At 37.9% G+C, this 17,972-nt stretch overlaps 1 protein-coding gene and 1 non-coding gene across 2 annotated transcripts; both read left to right on the forward strand.

The window, feature by feature from the left end:
- The first annotated feature begins 6,066 nt into the window (after positions 1-6,066).
- Positions 6,067-6,140, forward strand: TRNAN-GUU. Its single transcript has one exon. It is a non-coding gene; the product is annotated as a tRNA-Asn (tRNA).
- Positions 6,141-14,319: 8,179 nt separating this feature from the next.
- Positions 14,320-14,996, forward strand: LOC109162715. The gene is made up of 2 exons (XM_019311399.1): positions 14,320-14,418; positions 14,532-14,996. Exons 1-2 carry the CDS (start codon positions 14,320-14,322, stop codon positions 14,994-14,996), a joined length of 564 nt encoding a protein of 187 aa, XP_019166944.1.
- The last annotated feature ends 2,976 nt before the right edge of the window (positions 14,997-17,972 follow it).

Raw genomic sequence — 17,972 nt, forward strand, 5'->3', positions numbered from 1 at the left:
AGATGTCGCGAGGATAACGAGGCTTCGGGGAGTGTGCATGGAGAGGACGTGACTATGGTCGAAATTACAAAAAACCTGATGACGACGAGTCTGGTTGGGCAGACTCGCCAAGCCAAATAAATACTCAGCTGGAACTGCCGGGGTTTGGGTGGCACCCAGACAGTTCGTGAACTCTTGGGCATAATGTCCAAGCTGCGACCCATGTTTGTCTTCTTAACGGAGACGAAAGCTAATACGAGTCTAGTGGAGCAAGTACGAGTGCAGATGGGTTTCGAAGGTGTAGTAAGTGTGGATCGTGTGGGCATGGGCGGCGGCCTTGCACTGTTTTGGCGGGACGCGGAGACAACTTCTCTTCTAAGTTATTCGAATAATCACATCGACATGGAGATCACAATCCCAGATAAGCCAGCGTGGAGACTTACTGGTTTCTACGGAAATCCCGACAGATTACGAAGACACATCATCTGGGAACTTCTACGCCAACTCAGGGGTAAATCTTCACTCCCGTGGGTGGTTATAGGAGACTTTAACGACATCGCATGCCTGTCAGAGAAAAGGGGCATACATCCCCATCCGGATGCTCTCATAGAAGGTTTTAATGATGTCCTAAGCGATTGTCAGTTGAGTGATTTGGGAATGACAGGTGGCAGATTCACTTGGGAAAAGGGTCATGGGATAGCCGCGTGGGTGGAAGAAAGGTTGGATCATGCAGTGGCGACCACGGACTGGATTGAACTACATGAGGAGGCCTTGGTACATAACATTCATACTCTTGAATCAAACTATTGCGCCATTTTCCTCGACGTGGAGTCCAGACAAATGAGAACAGCCATGCGGTCTTTTAAATTCGAATCGGCCTGGCTACTTGAAGCTGGGTGTGCAAAGGTGGTAAAGCAGGTGTGGCAACAATCCGCCGGGATGAACTTCTAGAGTCGCATCGCTATATGCGGACAACGACTTGGAAGATGGGGCGGAGAACATGTTCGACGGTTTGGAAGCAAAATAAAGGTGTTGCGAGCCCGTTTAGGCTTGTTAAAGGAAGATAGATCAACGGTGGCTGTTTGTGAGTTCCTGGAAGCCGAGCGAGATCTGGATACTTTATTAAGGCAGGAAGAAATCTTCTGGAAACAACGATCAAAACAATTATGGCTACGTCACGGCGATTCCAATACAAAGTATTTTCACAAAACCGCAACAGCCAGACGTAGGCATAATTTATTGCTTCAAGTAAAAAATCAAGGAGGAACGTGGAAGGAAGGAACGGAAATGCATGATGAGATCCTAAGGTATTTTAAACATATTTTTTGTTCTGAGAACATATCAGCAAATTTCTTTGACCGGGTCAATCGTCTAGTTACAGACGAGATGAACACCTCCCTACTACAACCGTTTACGATTTCTGAGGTGAAAGCTGCCCTCTTCTCGATGGCCCCGGAGAAAGCTCCGGGTCCAGATAGAATGTCGCCGGCTTTTTATCAACACTTTTGGCCTGTATTAGGCCATGACCTGTCCATGTTTGTCCTCTGGTGCATTGCAAACCGAAATCTCCCTCAAGGTCTAAATGACTCTAATATTGTCCTCCTACCAAAAAAGAAAGTGCCGTAGAAGGTGTCTGATTTACGGCCGATCGCTCTTTGTAACGTGGTGTACAAAGTTTTAGCCAAAATGTTGGCTAATAGATTGAAGGGGACTTTGGGACACGTAGTGTCGCTATCTCAAAGTGACTTCGTTCCCGAACGTTTATTAACTAATAATATAATAGCAGTAGGGGAAATTGGTCATTTTTTACGAAGGAAGACTAATGGGGTTGTGGGTTGGGCGGCGCTAAAGCTAGATATGGCTAAGGCGTATGATCGTATGGAGTGGGGTTTCCTAGAACATATGTTGGGGGCGCTGGGTTTTAACCAAGAGTGGGTGGATTTGCTTATGGTATGTGTCTCGTCTATGAGTTATTCCATTCAGGTCAACGGGGAGGTTGTTGGTACAGTTTGTCCTACCTGAGCTATAAGACTAGGAGACTCTCTGTCTCCTTATCTTTTCATCATTTGTGGCGAGGCCTTGTCTATTTTATTACAGAAAGCGAAAGCTAGTGGGGCTATTCACGGAGTGAGGGTAGCCTGGGGGGCCCGTCTGTGTCTCACTTGTTTTTCGCTGACGACAACCTTTTATTCTTTAGGGCAAATCAACAAGAAGCCATGGCAGTAAAGGGGTGCTTGGACTTATACAGTCTAGCATCAGGACAATTAATCAACTACGATAAATCCAATGCTATGTTCAATTTGAATACTAATACTGACTTACGTACAGCGGTCTCCGAGTGCATAGGGGTACGTGAGGCAAATGATCTCGGGAAGTATCTTGGGTTACCTTCGGTGTTAGAGCGAAACAAAATTGCAATGTTTCACTTTGTTGAGGAAAAGGTCCGGGAACAAATTGGTTCATGGCAACACAGATTTTTATCTAAGGCAGGTAAAGAGGTTCTTCTCAAGAGCATTGCGCAATCTTTGCCAATTTGTACGATGTCTACCTTCCTTTTGCCGGTTCGTGTCTATGAGACTATTGAGAAGCTGTTTAATCGCTATTGGTGGGGAGGAGGTGGCGCAGGAACTAGGGGGATACACTGGATGAGCTGGAACCGGTTATGCGATCCAAAGTCCAAGGGCGGTTTGGGTTTCCAAAAATTGCATGAGTTCAACGTGGCCCTCCTTGCAAAACAAGGGTGGCGTCTTATGATCCACCCCGAGTGGTTGGTCAGTAAAATGTTAAAGGCCAAGTATTACCCAAGTTGTGACTTCATGGAGGCATCGGCAGGGAGGGAACTGGCAAAGACCACAGTTTATTCCAAGAGCGAAAATTGTTATCATCAGAGATGGCAGAGATACTCGCATCTGGGGCTGGGGTTGGCTTGCTGACTCTTCAAACCCAAACCTTATCACTCCTTGCAATGGTCATTTGAAGGACACCATGGTACACGGTCTCTTTGACGATCAAGGACATTGGGATGTGGAGGTTGTGAGAGATATTTTCCACGAAGTAGATGTACAGAAAATCCTTGTGACGCTGGTGAACACTCAGTTCAAGGACACTTGGAGATGGCCATGTGATATGTGGGGGAGGTATTTGGTGAAGCATGGATATCGCTTGCTCACATATACAAACAACGAATCGACTGATGATAACAATTTTCGCTCTTGGAATAAACTGTGGTCTTTGCCAGTTCCTCCAAAAGTCAGGAACTTCTTATGGCGTTGCGCCCGTGGTATTTTGCCGGTGAAGGAGAATCTACAGGTGAAGAGGGTGTGGATAGGCGGTGGCTGCCCGTTATGTAGCTCATCGTCGGAGACAGCCGAACATCTCCTTTGTAGCTGTGCTTACGCTAGAGGCTTATGGGGAGAGGCGGACGTACTGCAGGGTCATAGCATACAGCGGTTCATGGAGGCTAAGCTGGGCGCGTCAAACGTCGACCAGGTAGTGGCGCTGGCGGCAATCTTTTGGACACTCTGGATGGCGAGAAACGATAGTGTGGCGGCAGATCACACCCTTTGTGGAGGGCATGAGAATCCAAACTGACAGGCTGCGGGCTTTGTGGAAGGAAAACTTCGTGATTGGCGGTAGAACGAGAGGAGAGAGCAGCAGTTCGGATCGCTGGGAACCTCCACCGCATAACACTTTCAAATGCAACGTGGATGCAGCCGTGTTTACTACTTCTGCAGGCTTTGGAGCTATCGTTCGTGACCATGAAGGCCGGTTTATGGCAGCCACTTGTGGCAAATTAGTGTGCACTCAGGACCTGTTCATAGTTGAGGTTCTTGCAGCCAAGGAAGCTCTAACATGGCTCAAAGGTCTCCACCAGAGTCATATCATTTTAGAGTCTGACTGTTTAAATTTCTGTAATGCTTTTAATTCCCGTGAAGTAGATTATTCGTAGGTAGGTATGATTGTAAAGCAATGTTTGTCGATTGCTTGTGACATAGGAATCGTCAGGGTTCACCATGTCAAGAGATCAGCGAATCGTGTGGCTCATAAATTGACCCGGGCAATCGATTCTTTGTCAGTCTCAGGTTCGTGGGCTGTTATCCCACCTGCATATATTGCTGGTTTGCTAAGTTATTAATGAAGTTATTTTGCTTTAAAAAAAAATTAAGGAACTAAAAATGCAATTTTCATTATTATTACTAATTATTAATATTGTTGGGGTAAATATATCCAAATTGGCCCAAGTAAAATCACGAAGAAGTGTGATTGGGTTTTGCGAAAATCCAATACTATATATTGGGATAATTGAAGAAGGGCTTTTGGAGGGCAATTTATATCGTGGATCATGCGCGCACTACATTGTGCGCCCTGATGCAAAACGACGTCGTTTTATATAATTGTATAAAAAATATACATAATTGTATAAATAAATACACATAATTGTATAAACAGACGTACATAACTGTATAAAAATACAAATAATTGTATGAATAAATACACATAATGATATGAACAAATACACATAATCACGACTCCCTTCCGCGCCTCCCAAAACGACGTCGTTTTAGAAGGCGTGGGGCGCACAGTGCTGCGCGCGCCGTGGTACAGGGTATAATGATTGCTTTTGGAGAGAGGTATTTATAGGCAAATTATGCTATGGACCTGTGTCCACCATGTGCATAGTGGTCACACTGTACATTCATAATTTCTATACTGTAGATTCATAATTTCTATATTGTAGATTCATAATTTCTAAACTGTAGATTCATAATTTCTATACTGTAGATTCATAATTTCTATACTACACATTCATAATTTCTGTACTGTATGAATCTAAATTATAAATTTTATGAATCTATAGTATAGAAATTATGAATCTACATTCTACAGTATAGAAATTATGAATCTACAATACAGAAATTATGAATGTGCTGTATAGAAATTATGAATCTAAAGTACAGAAATTATGAATGTGCAGTATAGAAATTATGAATCTACATTATAAATTTTATGAATCTACAGTATAAAATTATGAATCTACAGTATAGAAATTATGAATGTACAGCGTGTCCACCATGAACGGGTCAACAGCATAACGCTTCGTATTTATAATAGGTTCAAAGACATAAATAGGAATAATTTTAGAATGAATTACAAAAATGAGAAGGTTTTAAAAAGTTCATAATTTCGAAAAAAATTTATTTGGGACATGTGTTCCGATTGCCAATCTTAAGACTCCATGTCGTGGCTCGACATGAGTGTGTTGATTTCTTGAGTAATTAAATGGAAGAAATATTGCAAGTGGCACTTGCATTTCACGTTGACCAACCATTAAAAAATATTTTCAAAATTTTTACACAATTCATTTGTGATTTCAGAAACGCATGTTCCAAATGAGTTTTTCTCGAAATTGTCCACTTTTTTAAATTTTTATATTTTTGACATTCATTCCAAAATTATTCTTATTCCTGTCTTTGATCTATTGATAATATTGATGGGTCAAGCACGAAAGCAGGGCTGGATTTTGGGCTGTGCAAGCTAGGCTACAGCACAGGGCCTCAAATTTTAGAGAGCCCAATATTTAATTTTTAAAAATAAAAACTAAAAGTTTTCAATTAAATTTAAAAGGCTCCATGGAGAAATGGTAGTAACGTGTGTTTATTGTGTTTTAACTTGGAGGTTAGAGGTTCATAACTTGCATGTTGCTCTAGCTTTGGATATCTTTTTTTTTTAATCATTTTGCATTGCGAGTTTGCGCATACATTATTATTGTTGTTGTTATTATTGTTATAATTGTAATTTATTTCATAATGTATTTTGTTTTTTTGTTTTTTTTTTTTTTTTGTGTACAAGATCATTTTATCACATTATTATTAGAAAAAATTACGATATTCTTATTTATTTAACAGAACGGGGCCACAAAAATCTAAAAATTGACACTAAATGAAAGGCATTTTGGGGACATAAGATAATTGACTAATTGAGCAATCGTGTATGACCGATTACGAAGAGGGGCTCGCCTGATTTTGGCAAATTATTCTAAATAGTTTATCTAATACTTATACTACGTTTTCATTTTAAATAATAAGTGCTGGAATAGCTCAGTTGGTTAGAACGTGTGGCTGTTAACCACAAGGTCGGAGATTCGAGCCCTCCTTCTAGCGTTTCTGAGTTTTTGTATAATTGTATTATCCAGGCTAGCCACCCCATTCGGGCTGAACCTTGCTCTTTAAATTTTAATGTATTATTGGGCCAATCTTGTTGGGTCTTGCAATCAATAGGAGTGTTTAAATGACAATAAAATCTTAGCAATTTTAGTACACCAAAAATACTTCAAATTTTTTAGCCCAATGTTGCAAACTCAACAAATTATTTTGTAGACCATAAATAAATATACATTTTTAATATACTGAATGTACATTATTTGTACATTAAATATTTATTATTATATGTTTAAAAATGAACTTTTAGTATATTAAAAATATATATTTACTATAATAAAGTGTACCTTATATTACTCGTAAATCTTACAAGGTGAACTATGCCCATGGTATAATGACTTTGCAAACTCTTAGTCGACGATAATTGTTACTGATGGAGATATAGATATTGAGCATGTGTTTTTAATTTGTTGGGGATAGGCCCAAAGAAAAGGGGTGTAAGACAGGAGGCAAGGTGGTGCAGGGCAAGTCCAGGGGACATGAGTGCAATGCAGACGGACTGGCAGTGCAAGGTAGGAGGTGGCGACGAAAGGAGAAGAGGGGGGAGTTGAGGGCGTCGGGCTGGCTGCCTGAGGCGGAGGCGCCCTCGGGTGACGGCTGATCATGCCACCACTCGGGCAGCCTGGAGGCGCGAGGGTGCTCCGCTTGTACCGTTGGCGTGTTTGTCTCGCCATCTTCTTCGCGGATTTGGAGGGATGTCTGGGGTACATGGCGCCTGGTGAGTGATGAGGAGTCAAGGCAGTCACACGATGAGAAGACGTGGGACGCGTGTCTGGTGGGAGTTGACACCATCCTAGATGTCCTACACGTGGAGAGTGCAGAAGGGTTCACTAGCAGTATAAGGGGGGGGGGGGGAGGGGGAGGGGGGAGGGGGGTTGTTTCATCTAAGGATCTCTCAAACATCATCATCACTCCTGGTCCAGTGGTTTGGTATCCTGCCACTTTGCTGATGTGCCCAAGTTTAAGTCATGTTAGTAACATATTTAGTCTGTCTTTATTATATTTATTTACTAGTCCCTCCATCCTTGGGGCTTCTATTTTGGGCCTGTGTCTTCTGGGCTTTGTATATGTTTCTATTGGGCCTCACGCCTCGATAATAAAATATTATTTTCGTGTCCCGTTTAATATTGTTATAGGGGTTTATGGTGGACCCGGTCCCGATAAAATCATCAGTTACAATGATTTGTAGTCTACTACTAAGTTTAATTAAACATTGTTAATCTCTAAAGAGGTATTATTGATCAGGCGCTACACCCAAAAATATATATATACAATAGTTTGAAATAGAGGCGAAAGGGAATGACCCAAGAAATGAACAAATGCCAAAAAATAAGCCCAAGTAATGGACTAGATATAATGCTATGCAAATGGAGATTTGAACTGGGTACACACTAGTTTGTGTGCACTCATGCATGTTGGGAAAATTACACACACTCTAGTTTGTGTGCATTCCTGTAGTAAACTGTTTGTATTCATGTTGTGTCTCACAGTCTCACGGGGAGATGTTGTCTCATTTGATTATTTATCTATGTGTGTGTGTACAAAATCGATTTCAGGAAGTTAGAATGGATAAGATCGAGTAAAAAGTTTGCGATTACAGGATTTACAGGTAGAATATTTATCGTTGGTAACAACTCTTCTATGGCATGCTCAAGCAAAGGATCATCAAGTGGTGTTAATGAGAGCTCAATTTCCGGCATTGTCTATGAAGAAGTTGGAATGACGAGCATGTACATCTACTCAATCTTTCCATTATATTGGAATCCGATCTTGATGGATTAAATTAACCCGGATAGTCCGAATTACTTAACCCAATACTAATAGAAATAAATAGAAGGATAATAAAATAGAAAAGACAAGGAATATATGTTACAGAGACCATTCTTGTAATAATAATAGCATTGTAAGATGATTACAAGAGAGTGAATTTGTTGAATGATGTCCTAATCAAGACAATAATTTACCAATTTATACTAAGGCTTCCCCCTAACCACCCCATGAGAATAGGGGGGCGGTTGTATTTCCATTGACCACGTCGACGCGTGCAGCGCACAAGATTGAGGCCGCCCCTAGCCGAGACCACCCCGGGTTGAGGCCGCCTCTGGCCATGGTCACCTCGGGTTGAGGCTGCTTCTAGCCAAAACCACCCTGAGCTGAGAACACCCCTAGCCCGGGTCGTCTTCTGGATCACTTCCACTTCTCTCCAGGTCGGACTCGTCTCCAATATATCCATCAGGTCTATCTCTCTGATCTCCTAACTCTCTGAAAACAACGCTAGCTCTCCATATCCCTTCAATTATATTCATCCTTAGCTTGTTACAACATTTGAACAGGTGGATCGATGCTCAACTTTCTCATTATTACCATGGTATCCATCTCAATCGGGTAATGATTAATACATACAAGTGAAGGCCTCTGCCTCTCCATTGCCTTTTAACGTTGCAGAAGATTTTCCATACTTCATGATGTTGAAAATTTATATAGTACTAGAGATTAATATTTTAGATGGACTACCATGAAAGTTTAAAATAATATTTCGAGTTGTGGTGTTATAAATATTATTTTAGTTTGGTATAAGAAATACAGATGGATTATGACAACTCGTTGGATTAATTATGTACATATCACCTCTTGCCTTTGACGATTCCTTGGGTCATTCGGTGGTAACGATTTGTTGCCTCATTCTTCGCAATTGAATTGGACAATATGCATTAACATTCACTTTGAATAATGTATATTAACATTTGGGTGGATTATGCATGTACAGTACGTATAGTATGTTTAAATGCAAATGTTTGAATGAGATACATATTATATGAATGTACATTTATATTATTAAAATATATATGTTGTACATGGTTCACATAATTATATTTTCTTAGAATTGATATATCATTTAAGATATATCTTGTGGAAGTTGGAGGTTTAAACTTTTGTAACTTCCATGTAACCTCTTCTAACCGTCAAAATATTTCAAATAAATATTTTGGAGAGGCATCTGAAAGTGAAAAGCAATTGAGATATGCAAGCAACTTGCAGGACACTATGATAGTTCACAGTCTTACAATTCTACAAGAAATTCTCAAACAAAGCAACTTGAGAATTTCATTCATCTTCTTGTATCCCATAAGATTAAATCTTGAACCTTGTTGCTTTTTTAGAGGGAGATTTAAAGTTTATAAGAAAGTAATTACACGCCTGAAGATATCAAATGATCCAGTTTTTGTTCCCCGTTGTCTTCTGTATTTTTGTTGTATCTCAAATGTATTACAGAATACAAGCATTTTTTTCAACACATGAGCCAAATAAAAACTCTAATCTTGGTTAGTTGGAACTTTGCGCTTCTAGACTAGTTCTCAACTTCCCTCCTGCACATTCAAATTCCCCATACTAATAAAGTGAATGATACGATCCTACATCGGCTCGACAAGAAATTGTAGAGTGGTAGTTAAGCTTGGGCCAAACCTTCATTTATAAGTTAACTTTTGTGGTGGAGTAGGGTCTTGACTTGAGTGTCACATTATTATTTAATAATAATAATTATTATTATTATATAGCTACCTTGGTAAATGAATAAGACAATATAAGAATATATTCTCCTCTCTTATTTCCTTTTCTGGAGTTTGGCTGTCTCTTCTTCCCCCACTTGACTCCTTGACTCAAGACTCTTATTCCCTTTTCTGGAGTTCGGCTGCCACTCAAAGCACATCTATGTCTCTTCTTCCCCACTTGATTCAAAGAAGAACAACCCATAAAACGATACAATCCTAGGGTTGTTTCAATTGGTGATCTTGTTGAGAGTATCAACTCAAAAACAAATTATTTTTGGACAAATTAAAAAAAAAAAAAAACAATAAACATAGTAGTACTCGTGGATTTGCATATCAGCTTCTGGAAGATGTCTAATTCAATGCAGTTACCGCACCCATTCTAGAATGTTCACTTGGTTTTCTTCATCAGCAACATGATTAGATCAATTGCTTTTCTCTCACGAGCTATCTCCAATGTCACAATGTATGTCAAAGTTGTACATATATGCTTCCTTGCTAGCCTTCTCTGAGACAACGCATTCGAGTGCTATGTAGTCTATGCAAAAGCCATAACAAATTGCCTAAGATCTACGTTGATGGAAGCAATGAAAAAAAAAAAAAAAAAAAACAGAGGCCCATGCACATGAAAACTATATAGAAACAATCCACTTTGTACTATCACCTTGAGGACAAGGTGATTTTGATGGGCGCGGAAATAATACACCGTACCAATGGTGTAATGTTATTATTATTATTATTGTTGTTGTTGTTGTTATTATTATATATAGCTACCTGGTAAATGAATAAGACAATGAAGAATATATTAAAGTTGTCTAGTGACAATCTCCCATCTTATCTCCTTTTTTGGAGTTGATCGAGCTACCACTCGAAGCACAATCATATCTCTTCTTCCCTCACTTTCTAGAGTTTAGCTCTTGATTCGAAGAAGAGCAACCCATACAACTTCAGAATTGTATCAGTGATAAGCTGAGCTTACCGTGAATTTGCATGAGCTCTCTAGACTCCAATAGACTTCGATCACCGTAGCTCTAGTCATCCTCCTTGATCTGGATGAGATCCAGTCTACTGCTAATGTGGTTTGGTATAGGAGATCGATCGAGGTTGAATTTGATCCTACTTCTACCCCACTCTTAGTTGCACAAGTCTACTTCTTTTAACACACCATGCATCTCTACTTGCATCCGCCAATCTTGTTTGAAAATTTTACCTAAAATGGTATTTTGAGTGGTTTACCCAAATATCAATGCCATCCACTTCAAATTTGGGTTCTCCTAAATGAAATGAAGAAATAACTATATTGTACGCTCAAAACGGATCGATAATGAGTGAATAAGAAATTGATTCTCAAAGTAAACTCATTTAATTTGAAAAATTAGAGCTTGAAAAAATCCTTCGTTAAAACAGGACTCCCGCACAAGACTAGCATTAGGTTTAGCCTGGTTTTAGGTGGGCTAGGTTGGAGATTCCTTTGGCTAGGCCCGTTTATCTATTCAGCTACTAACACTTAGATTTATTTACTGGTTTATGTTGATGATATACAAATAATGAGCAGGTGACAAAGGTCCCTGGACTTCTATTACAAACAAAGTAGTTGTTGTCTTCAAAATAAGAGATATGAGACTACCGAGCTCTTTTTAGGAATAGACATAATTAACAACAAGGGGCGATGATCTTGTCACAAAGAATGTATATTATTGAAATACTCAAAAGGTTAGAAATGGAACATTGCAAACCCATCTCAACCTCAGTTCCAGTTAATAGTAAGCTAAGTGCAACAACTACAAGTCAATCGTATGAAATCCTACACAGTACTTCAACCTTGTTGAAGCACTTCAGTGCATAACCATCACTCGTCTGGATCTCTCCTTTGCAGTTAACAAACTTTATCAGTTCATGCACTCATCCAAACACTAAGCATTGGGTGACACTCAAATTTGTTCTAAGGCATGTCGAATGTACTCTAAACTATGGACTCTGATGATATCCATGTCTTCTTGGATTCTAATTGGGCGGGGTGCCTTGATGATCGAAAGTCCACTAGTGGTTTTGCTGTCTTCATTGGCAAAAATTTAATCTCTTGGGCTTGTCGTAAGTAAAAGACAATGGCTAGATCTTCAACAAACGTAGAATACAAAGCTATAGCAGGTGTCTCAACAAAAGTAACAAGGTTAGTTGTTCTCATTCGTGAACTTGGACTCACAGTAGCAAAACCACCTTGACTTTGGTGTGAGAATCTTGGGGCTACGTATCTATGTGCAAATCCCATTATTCATGCACAAACTAAGCATGTAGAAATAAACTACCACTTTGTTCGTGACAAAGTAGCATAAAAAAGCCCGCTACAAGAGAACTACATATCTACAAATGACCAACTAGCATACATCTTCACAAAACCACTCACCACTGCTAGATTCAATCTTCTAAGAGACAAGTTCAATGTTTTCTTTAGAGAACCTTAAGCTTGAGGGATTGTATTTGAACTCTGTATTCCATCAGTTTTAGGATTCCTACTCAATGTTCTCTCCGAATAATTGTAACCATACTTTTTCCAGTCCTGCTCTAGCTAGGACTATCTCTTGTATCCATATAAATCCTTTCATGTACTTTGTAGATACGTTTTATCAATAATAAAACAATCTCTAGAAATTCTTGTTCTCAAAACAAATTTAATACTCCATTCGTCCCGAATTGGTTGTCAAATTTGTTTTTTGTACGCTTTTTAATGAATTAAAGTAAATGCTATGTGTTTTTCAATTATGCCCCTCACTTTTCTCACTTATGGAAATAAAAGCAATAAAAGAAAGCAAAACTCATAAGGGTAAATTGGAAAAGAGTTTTTTCACACTTTTGGCCCCACGACTATATGGCACTACCAGGATTGATCCACAACTTTCAAACTTTGCAATTTTGGTCAACGACTATTGTTTTTGTTGCAAAACTGGTCTTTTCGGCACATTTTTCTATCAATTTCTCACCGGAGAAAAAATTTCCCCTTTCAAGCAGGGTTAAAATGGACATTTACATTGTTGACTTGTTATTCTGCTGACCAAAGTGCGAAAAAAAAAAAAAAAAAAAAAAACTAATTGCGAGAGACGAACCTTAATCTTCTCTCATCTCATCAAAACAATTGCGAACAAGAGGAAAACATAATGGCTACATCCTATGCATCATCCTCATATTGTAAAGAGAGACTAGGGCTTTTGACGAGGAAATTTCAACGACACAGTGTAGATGTGGAAATGAATTATATTGAAGGTGATCACTTCATGGACAAATGAAAATCCTGGGCGAAGATTTTGGCTATGTTCAAACAATGGAATAAGTTTCACTAACTGATTGTACATTCAATATAATTCGTATTAAGTTGTTTATAATTTTTTAAAATATATTTTGAGGTTGGTATTGTAGAGTAGAGGATGTGGGTTCATAGAATGGTTTGACCCTCCTATGTATAAAAGGTCAAAGAAGATCATTCCAGTGATGCTTAAGAGGTTGAATAAACAAGAGGAAGAGTTGAAGTCATTGGAAATGAGGCTCAGATTGGCTGGGAATGGTGCAAGAACAATGGATAAATCTTGGTTTAAGAGTAGACACTTTAAAGTTATAGTATTGGTAATTATAGTTGTTGTTAGTATTACTGTATTAGGTTCTTCAGTAGTGACATAAATGTACCATCTAATTGTAAAACCTTTGAATCAATTGATGTGAGGATTTGGAAGCAAAAATGTTTTGCTTTAGTTGTGTTTTTCAATTCGATCTCTGTAATGGAATATATTTTGCATTGAATGAAATGGTTCTTAGTTTTTGTTATGTTTGCTGCCTAATCTGCTGTGTTATTTTGCTATATTCTGTGTAATGGTTATTTTGCTGCCTAATCTGCTGTGTAATGAAATATATTTTGTTATATTATGCATTGAATGTACCATATATTTGGTGCCTAATCTATTGTGTTATGCTCATCAATTCTGCCTAATCTCTGTTGTGTTATGCTCATCAACTACTGTCTAAAAATCATAAATCCAATAGCATTCCAATAAGGTTCGCAAATTGTTTTGATGAGATGAGAACAGATGGTTTGATGAGATGAGAGCAGATTAGGGTTCGCGTTGCAATTGTTTTTTTTTTTGTTTTTGAGTTTTTCGCACTTTGGTCAGTAGAATAACAGGTCAACAGCGGTCAACAATGTAAATGTCCATTTTATCCTTGTTTGAAAGGAGAAATTTTTTCTCCGGTGAAAAATTGATGGAAGATGCGCCGGAAGGACTATTTTTTTCAACAAAAACAATAGCTGTAGACCGAAATTGCATGGTTTGAAAGTCGTGGATCAATCCTGATAGTGCCACTATAGTCGGTGGGACCAAAAGTGCTAAAAACTCATTGGAAAAACTAGAATGATGGTGATGTTCAATTTTGGAGAGTGGACAACATTTTGGGACAAACTAAAAATGAAAGTAAAACTCTAAACATGTTGCACGCTTTTTGGACTGTCATATGTGCAGGAATGTGGTCGAATCAGCCCTCCATTTGTTCGTTCACTGTACTGAGTCGGCAAGCATTTGGATAAACTGGGAATGGCCTATATATCTGGTTTTGCTGGTAATTATATTTGTGACTGGTTTTTCTGGACTCTAAATTGGTTGAATGACTTTGCTTTGCCTAATTTTGTTATGGTATGCTGGGGACTATGGTGTAGCAGGAATCATAGGGTATAGAATGGTCTTGGCTTTGATTCAAACACGGTGGTTCACATGGCTTTAATTTGGCGTTTCTGGAGAATTGGAAGTTGGCGAATGAGGTATCTACCCATTCCAATGCTGTTGCAGGCCATCCAACACGCTGGTCTAAACCTGCGTTGGGAAGGATTAAGCTAAATTCTGATGCAACAATATGCCAAGGGTCTAACGTCATGGGACTAGCCTGGGTACTGCGCGACGACGAGGGGAAGTTTCTAGCTGCCAAGAACACAGTAGTACCTGGGAATTACTTGGTGAAGGAGGCTGAAGCTTTGTCTATTCGAGAGGCCCTGAGTTGGTTAATAAGTACAGACATGGGGAGTGTGGATGTAGAAATTGACTCACAAGTCGTGTTTAATGCTCTCTGTTCTTCATCTTTTAGTTTTGCGTTTGGTCTTTTGATAAATGATGTAAGAGATTTAGCATTCGCAATTGGGGATGTTGAATTTCATTTTGTTGCGCGATCTGCGAACTGTGTTGCCCATGCCGTTGCACGGGAGGCCTTTTCGGTGTAAGGTTGCGGGAAGTGGCTGGACTTTGCTCCTGTGTTCCTGGTAAACATTCTTGATCATGATTTAATTGATTAATCCCTCTTCTTAAAAAAATGAAAATAAAACAGATAAAATGGGACAAAGTGATTATTTTTCAAAGAAATTTTAATATTTGACAATTAATTTGTTATACCTTAGGAAATGTAATATTTTTCAATGTAAATATAGTGTATTGGAACAAACATATAATATTTTTTTTAAAGTAGTTATAATTTTTATTAAAAAAAATCAACATTTCAATAAATATGTAATATTTCTAAATAAAAAGTAATTGTATTAAAAAAAAATGTAATACTTTTCAATAAAGTACTGCTCCATATTTTTTTGGAAAGCTGCTACTGGTTCTATTACATTGTAGTATCTGTTCATATACTTTCTCAACCTACTAAAACACAAAAGAACCAATATACTTTCTCAACCTACTAAAACACAAAAGAACCAATAACGCCTCCACTGAGGCTCAAACTCATAATCTTCCAAATGAAAGTCTAACCCGGATACCATTAGATCACGTAGTCCTAGTACTCCATATTAATGTTTAGTATATAGAATATTGAAAAGATACATACCCACCGTTTGATTACTGTCCTATTAGTTTTATTCCTAGATCAGATAATTATCTAGCTCATACTTTAGTTTCTAAAACTTTTAATTATTCTACTTCTATGTACTGGGACTCTGTCAGCTTACTTCGAGTAAATGCCACACCGACTCCTTTCAAAAAAAAAGAAAAGATACATCATCTTGGAGAATACGTAATTAATTAAAAATCAATGAATCAAACTTCCTCGGTTCGTTTTTAGATGTGATCAAGAAAAAGCAGTTGAAGCTAGCCACCTCATGTTAGATCTTCTTTTCCAAAGTGAAGTCTAGATGCATTCTTCCTCATCATCATCACCCAAAAGATCCATATTTTGTGCTCTTTACCCACTTGTATTAGCTGTTGTTTTTTGTTCTTAAACTTGTAGTGGCATTCTAGATTGTCTCTAATCACACCTCATCATCTTCTATAATTGTCATTTAGTAGTCTTCACTCCAAACTACACCTTTTGTTGGGTTTTGGCAGAGTTCAGTCCCTACTCGATTTAAGACGTAATTAAATTGTTAGTTTCACCTACTTATCATTCATTGATTTTAAAAAGGGTATAACAACAAGACGTACAACGAAAGTTTGTTGGGTTTTGGTAGAGTTCAGTCCCTACTCGATTTAAGACGTGATTAAATTTCATTGATTTTAAAAAGAGTATAACAACAAGACGTACAACGAAAGAATTCCTGTAAGATAACTTACTTGAGAAATAAGTATAGTGTAACGCGCTGAGATTCAACATTTTTCTCATTGTTTGTGAAGTATAATATATACATATAGAGAGAGAGATAGATAGTTTTAAACACACACACTCTCTCTCTAAACTAGCTTAGTGAGGTAGACATGGATAAAAATGGAGTTCAAGTTTCTAATGCCCCCAACAGTGAGTCACCACCACCGTCGTCGGCACGATCAGCAGGTAGAAAGAGGGTTGCAATATCAGAGGATAATAGCGATGGCGGTGGTAACAATGTAGAGCGTGCAAATCATGGAAGAAATAATTTATGGAGTGAAAGAGAGAGAAGGAAGAAGATGAAGAACATGTTCACTATTCTTCACCATTTGCTTCCTCACCTTCCTGCTAAGGTAATCCAATCAACATTATCTATGGTTGTATTTTGGCATCCTAACCTGTTTAGTTGGCGTGAATGATCATACCCTTTCATTCCTTAAAGAGATCGGAAGTTCAAAATATCTATGATCAATACTTTATTCTTTAATTGGGCCATTTGGACCGGCTCAATCTGAACGGGAATTAGTTTGACTGACTATTTGAGTATTGTACACAACTTAAAGGTATTTTCTATAGTTAGAGTCTACTCAAAATATCTCATTGTCTTAATATGGAGTCTAACGAATGATATTTTTTAAAGATTCATTATTTAGTATATTATAAATTAATGGATCTTCAATAAATAAATAATGAACTTGCAACATATTAAAAATAAATATTTATTAATGTGGACCATGACCCAATCTCCCCCAACCCCATTCAAAAAAATAAATAGAAAAAAAAAAAATCTTGTCTCAAGGTGCCTCAATTTGATCACTCTAACATACATCATTAATTACCTTAACATTTTTGAGTGAATCTTTCACAATTATAAGGAGTTTCCTATAATTGAGAATACTATAATGTAATAGAATCGGTATCACTAAAAAAAATTGAATATAATCCCAATTTTGTCTTTTTGATATCTTACCATCCTAGTTACAACCTCATACTTCACCTACAAGAATGAGATGTCAATGTTTTTATACCAAATTAAAAGAGTTTACGTCATATAAAAAATATCCCCTTCTCTTTTCCCAAAAGTGGAACTAAAAACAAACCTTCCCCCAGGTTTTTCGCATTTTATAAGTTGGTCTTAAATCTAATTAAAAATTATTCTTCTCACCAATTAACATGTAGTATGATGACATCCGGGTTACCAAACTCTTTTTCACCGTTTATTTTATCTTTAGTAATTTTTAATTATTTTTAAATTTGATTTTTTTTTTTAGAAAATTGCAATTTTTGGTCCTTCAATTATACCCGTGGTACAAACGTAGTCTTTGAGTTATATGAGTGACCATCTTTAATCTCTAATAATTTATGCACGAAGTAGCGATTTTAGTCCCTCGAGGACTATTTCTATCACCAATTTATCACTTAACAAAGTGGCTAATTTGATTCTTCAAGGACTAAAATTAATCGTCATCACTCCATACATAACTTAAGGGTTAAAAACGGTTACGCATACAACTCACTAACTAATTAAGTCTGTACCATGGTATAACTGAAGGACCAAAAGTACAATTTTCTCTTGATTTTTTTGTGTTTAATAGTAATTTTAATGTAGTTTTTTTTT

The sequence above is a fragment of the Ipomoea nil genome, unplaced genomic scaffold (genome assembly GCF_001879475.1).
Source record: "Ipomoea nil cultivar Tokyo-kokei standard unplaced genomic scaffold, Asagao_1.1 scaffold2957, whole genome shotgun sequence".
NCBI lineage: Eukaryota > Viridiplantae > Streptophyta > Magnoliopsida > Solanales > Convolvulaceae > Ipomoea > Ipomoea nil.

Coding starts and splice junctions, on each gene's coding strand:
- LOC109162715 (XM_019311399.1), top strand. CDS start 14,320: ATGGCCTATATATCTGGTTTTGCTGGTAATTATATTTGTGACTGGTTT. Junction 14,419..14,531: donor CTTTGCCTAATTTTGTTATG/GTATGCTGGGGA, acceptor GAGAATTGGAAG/TTGGCGAATGAGGTATCTAC.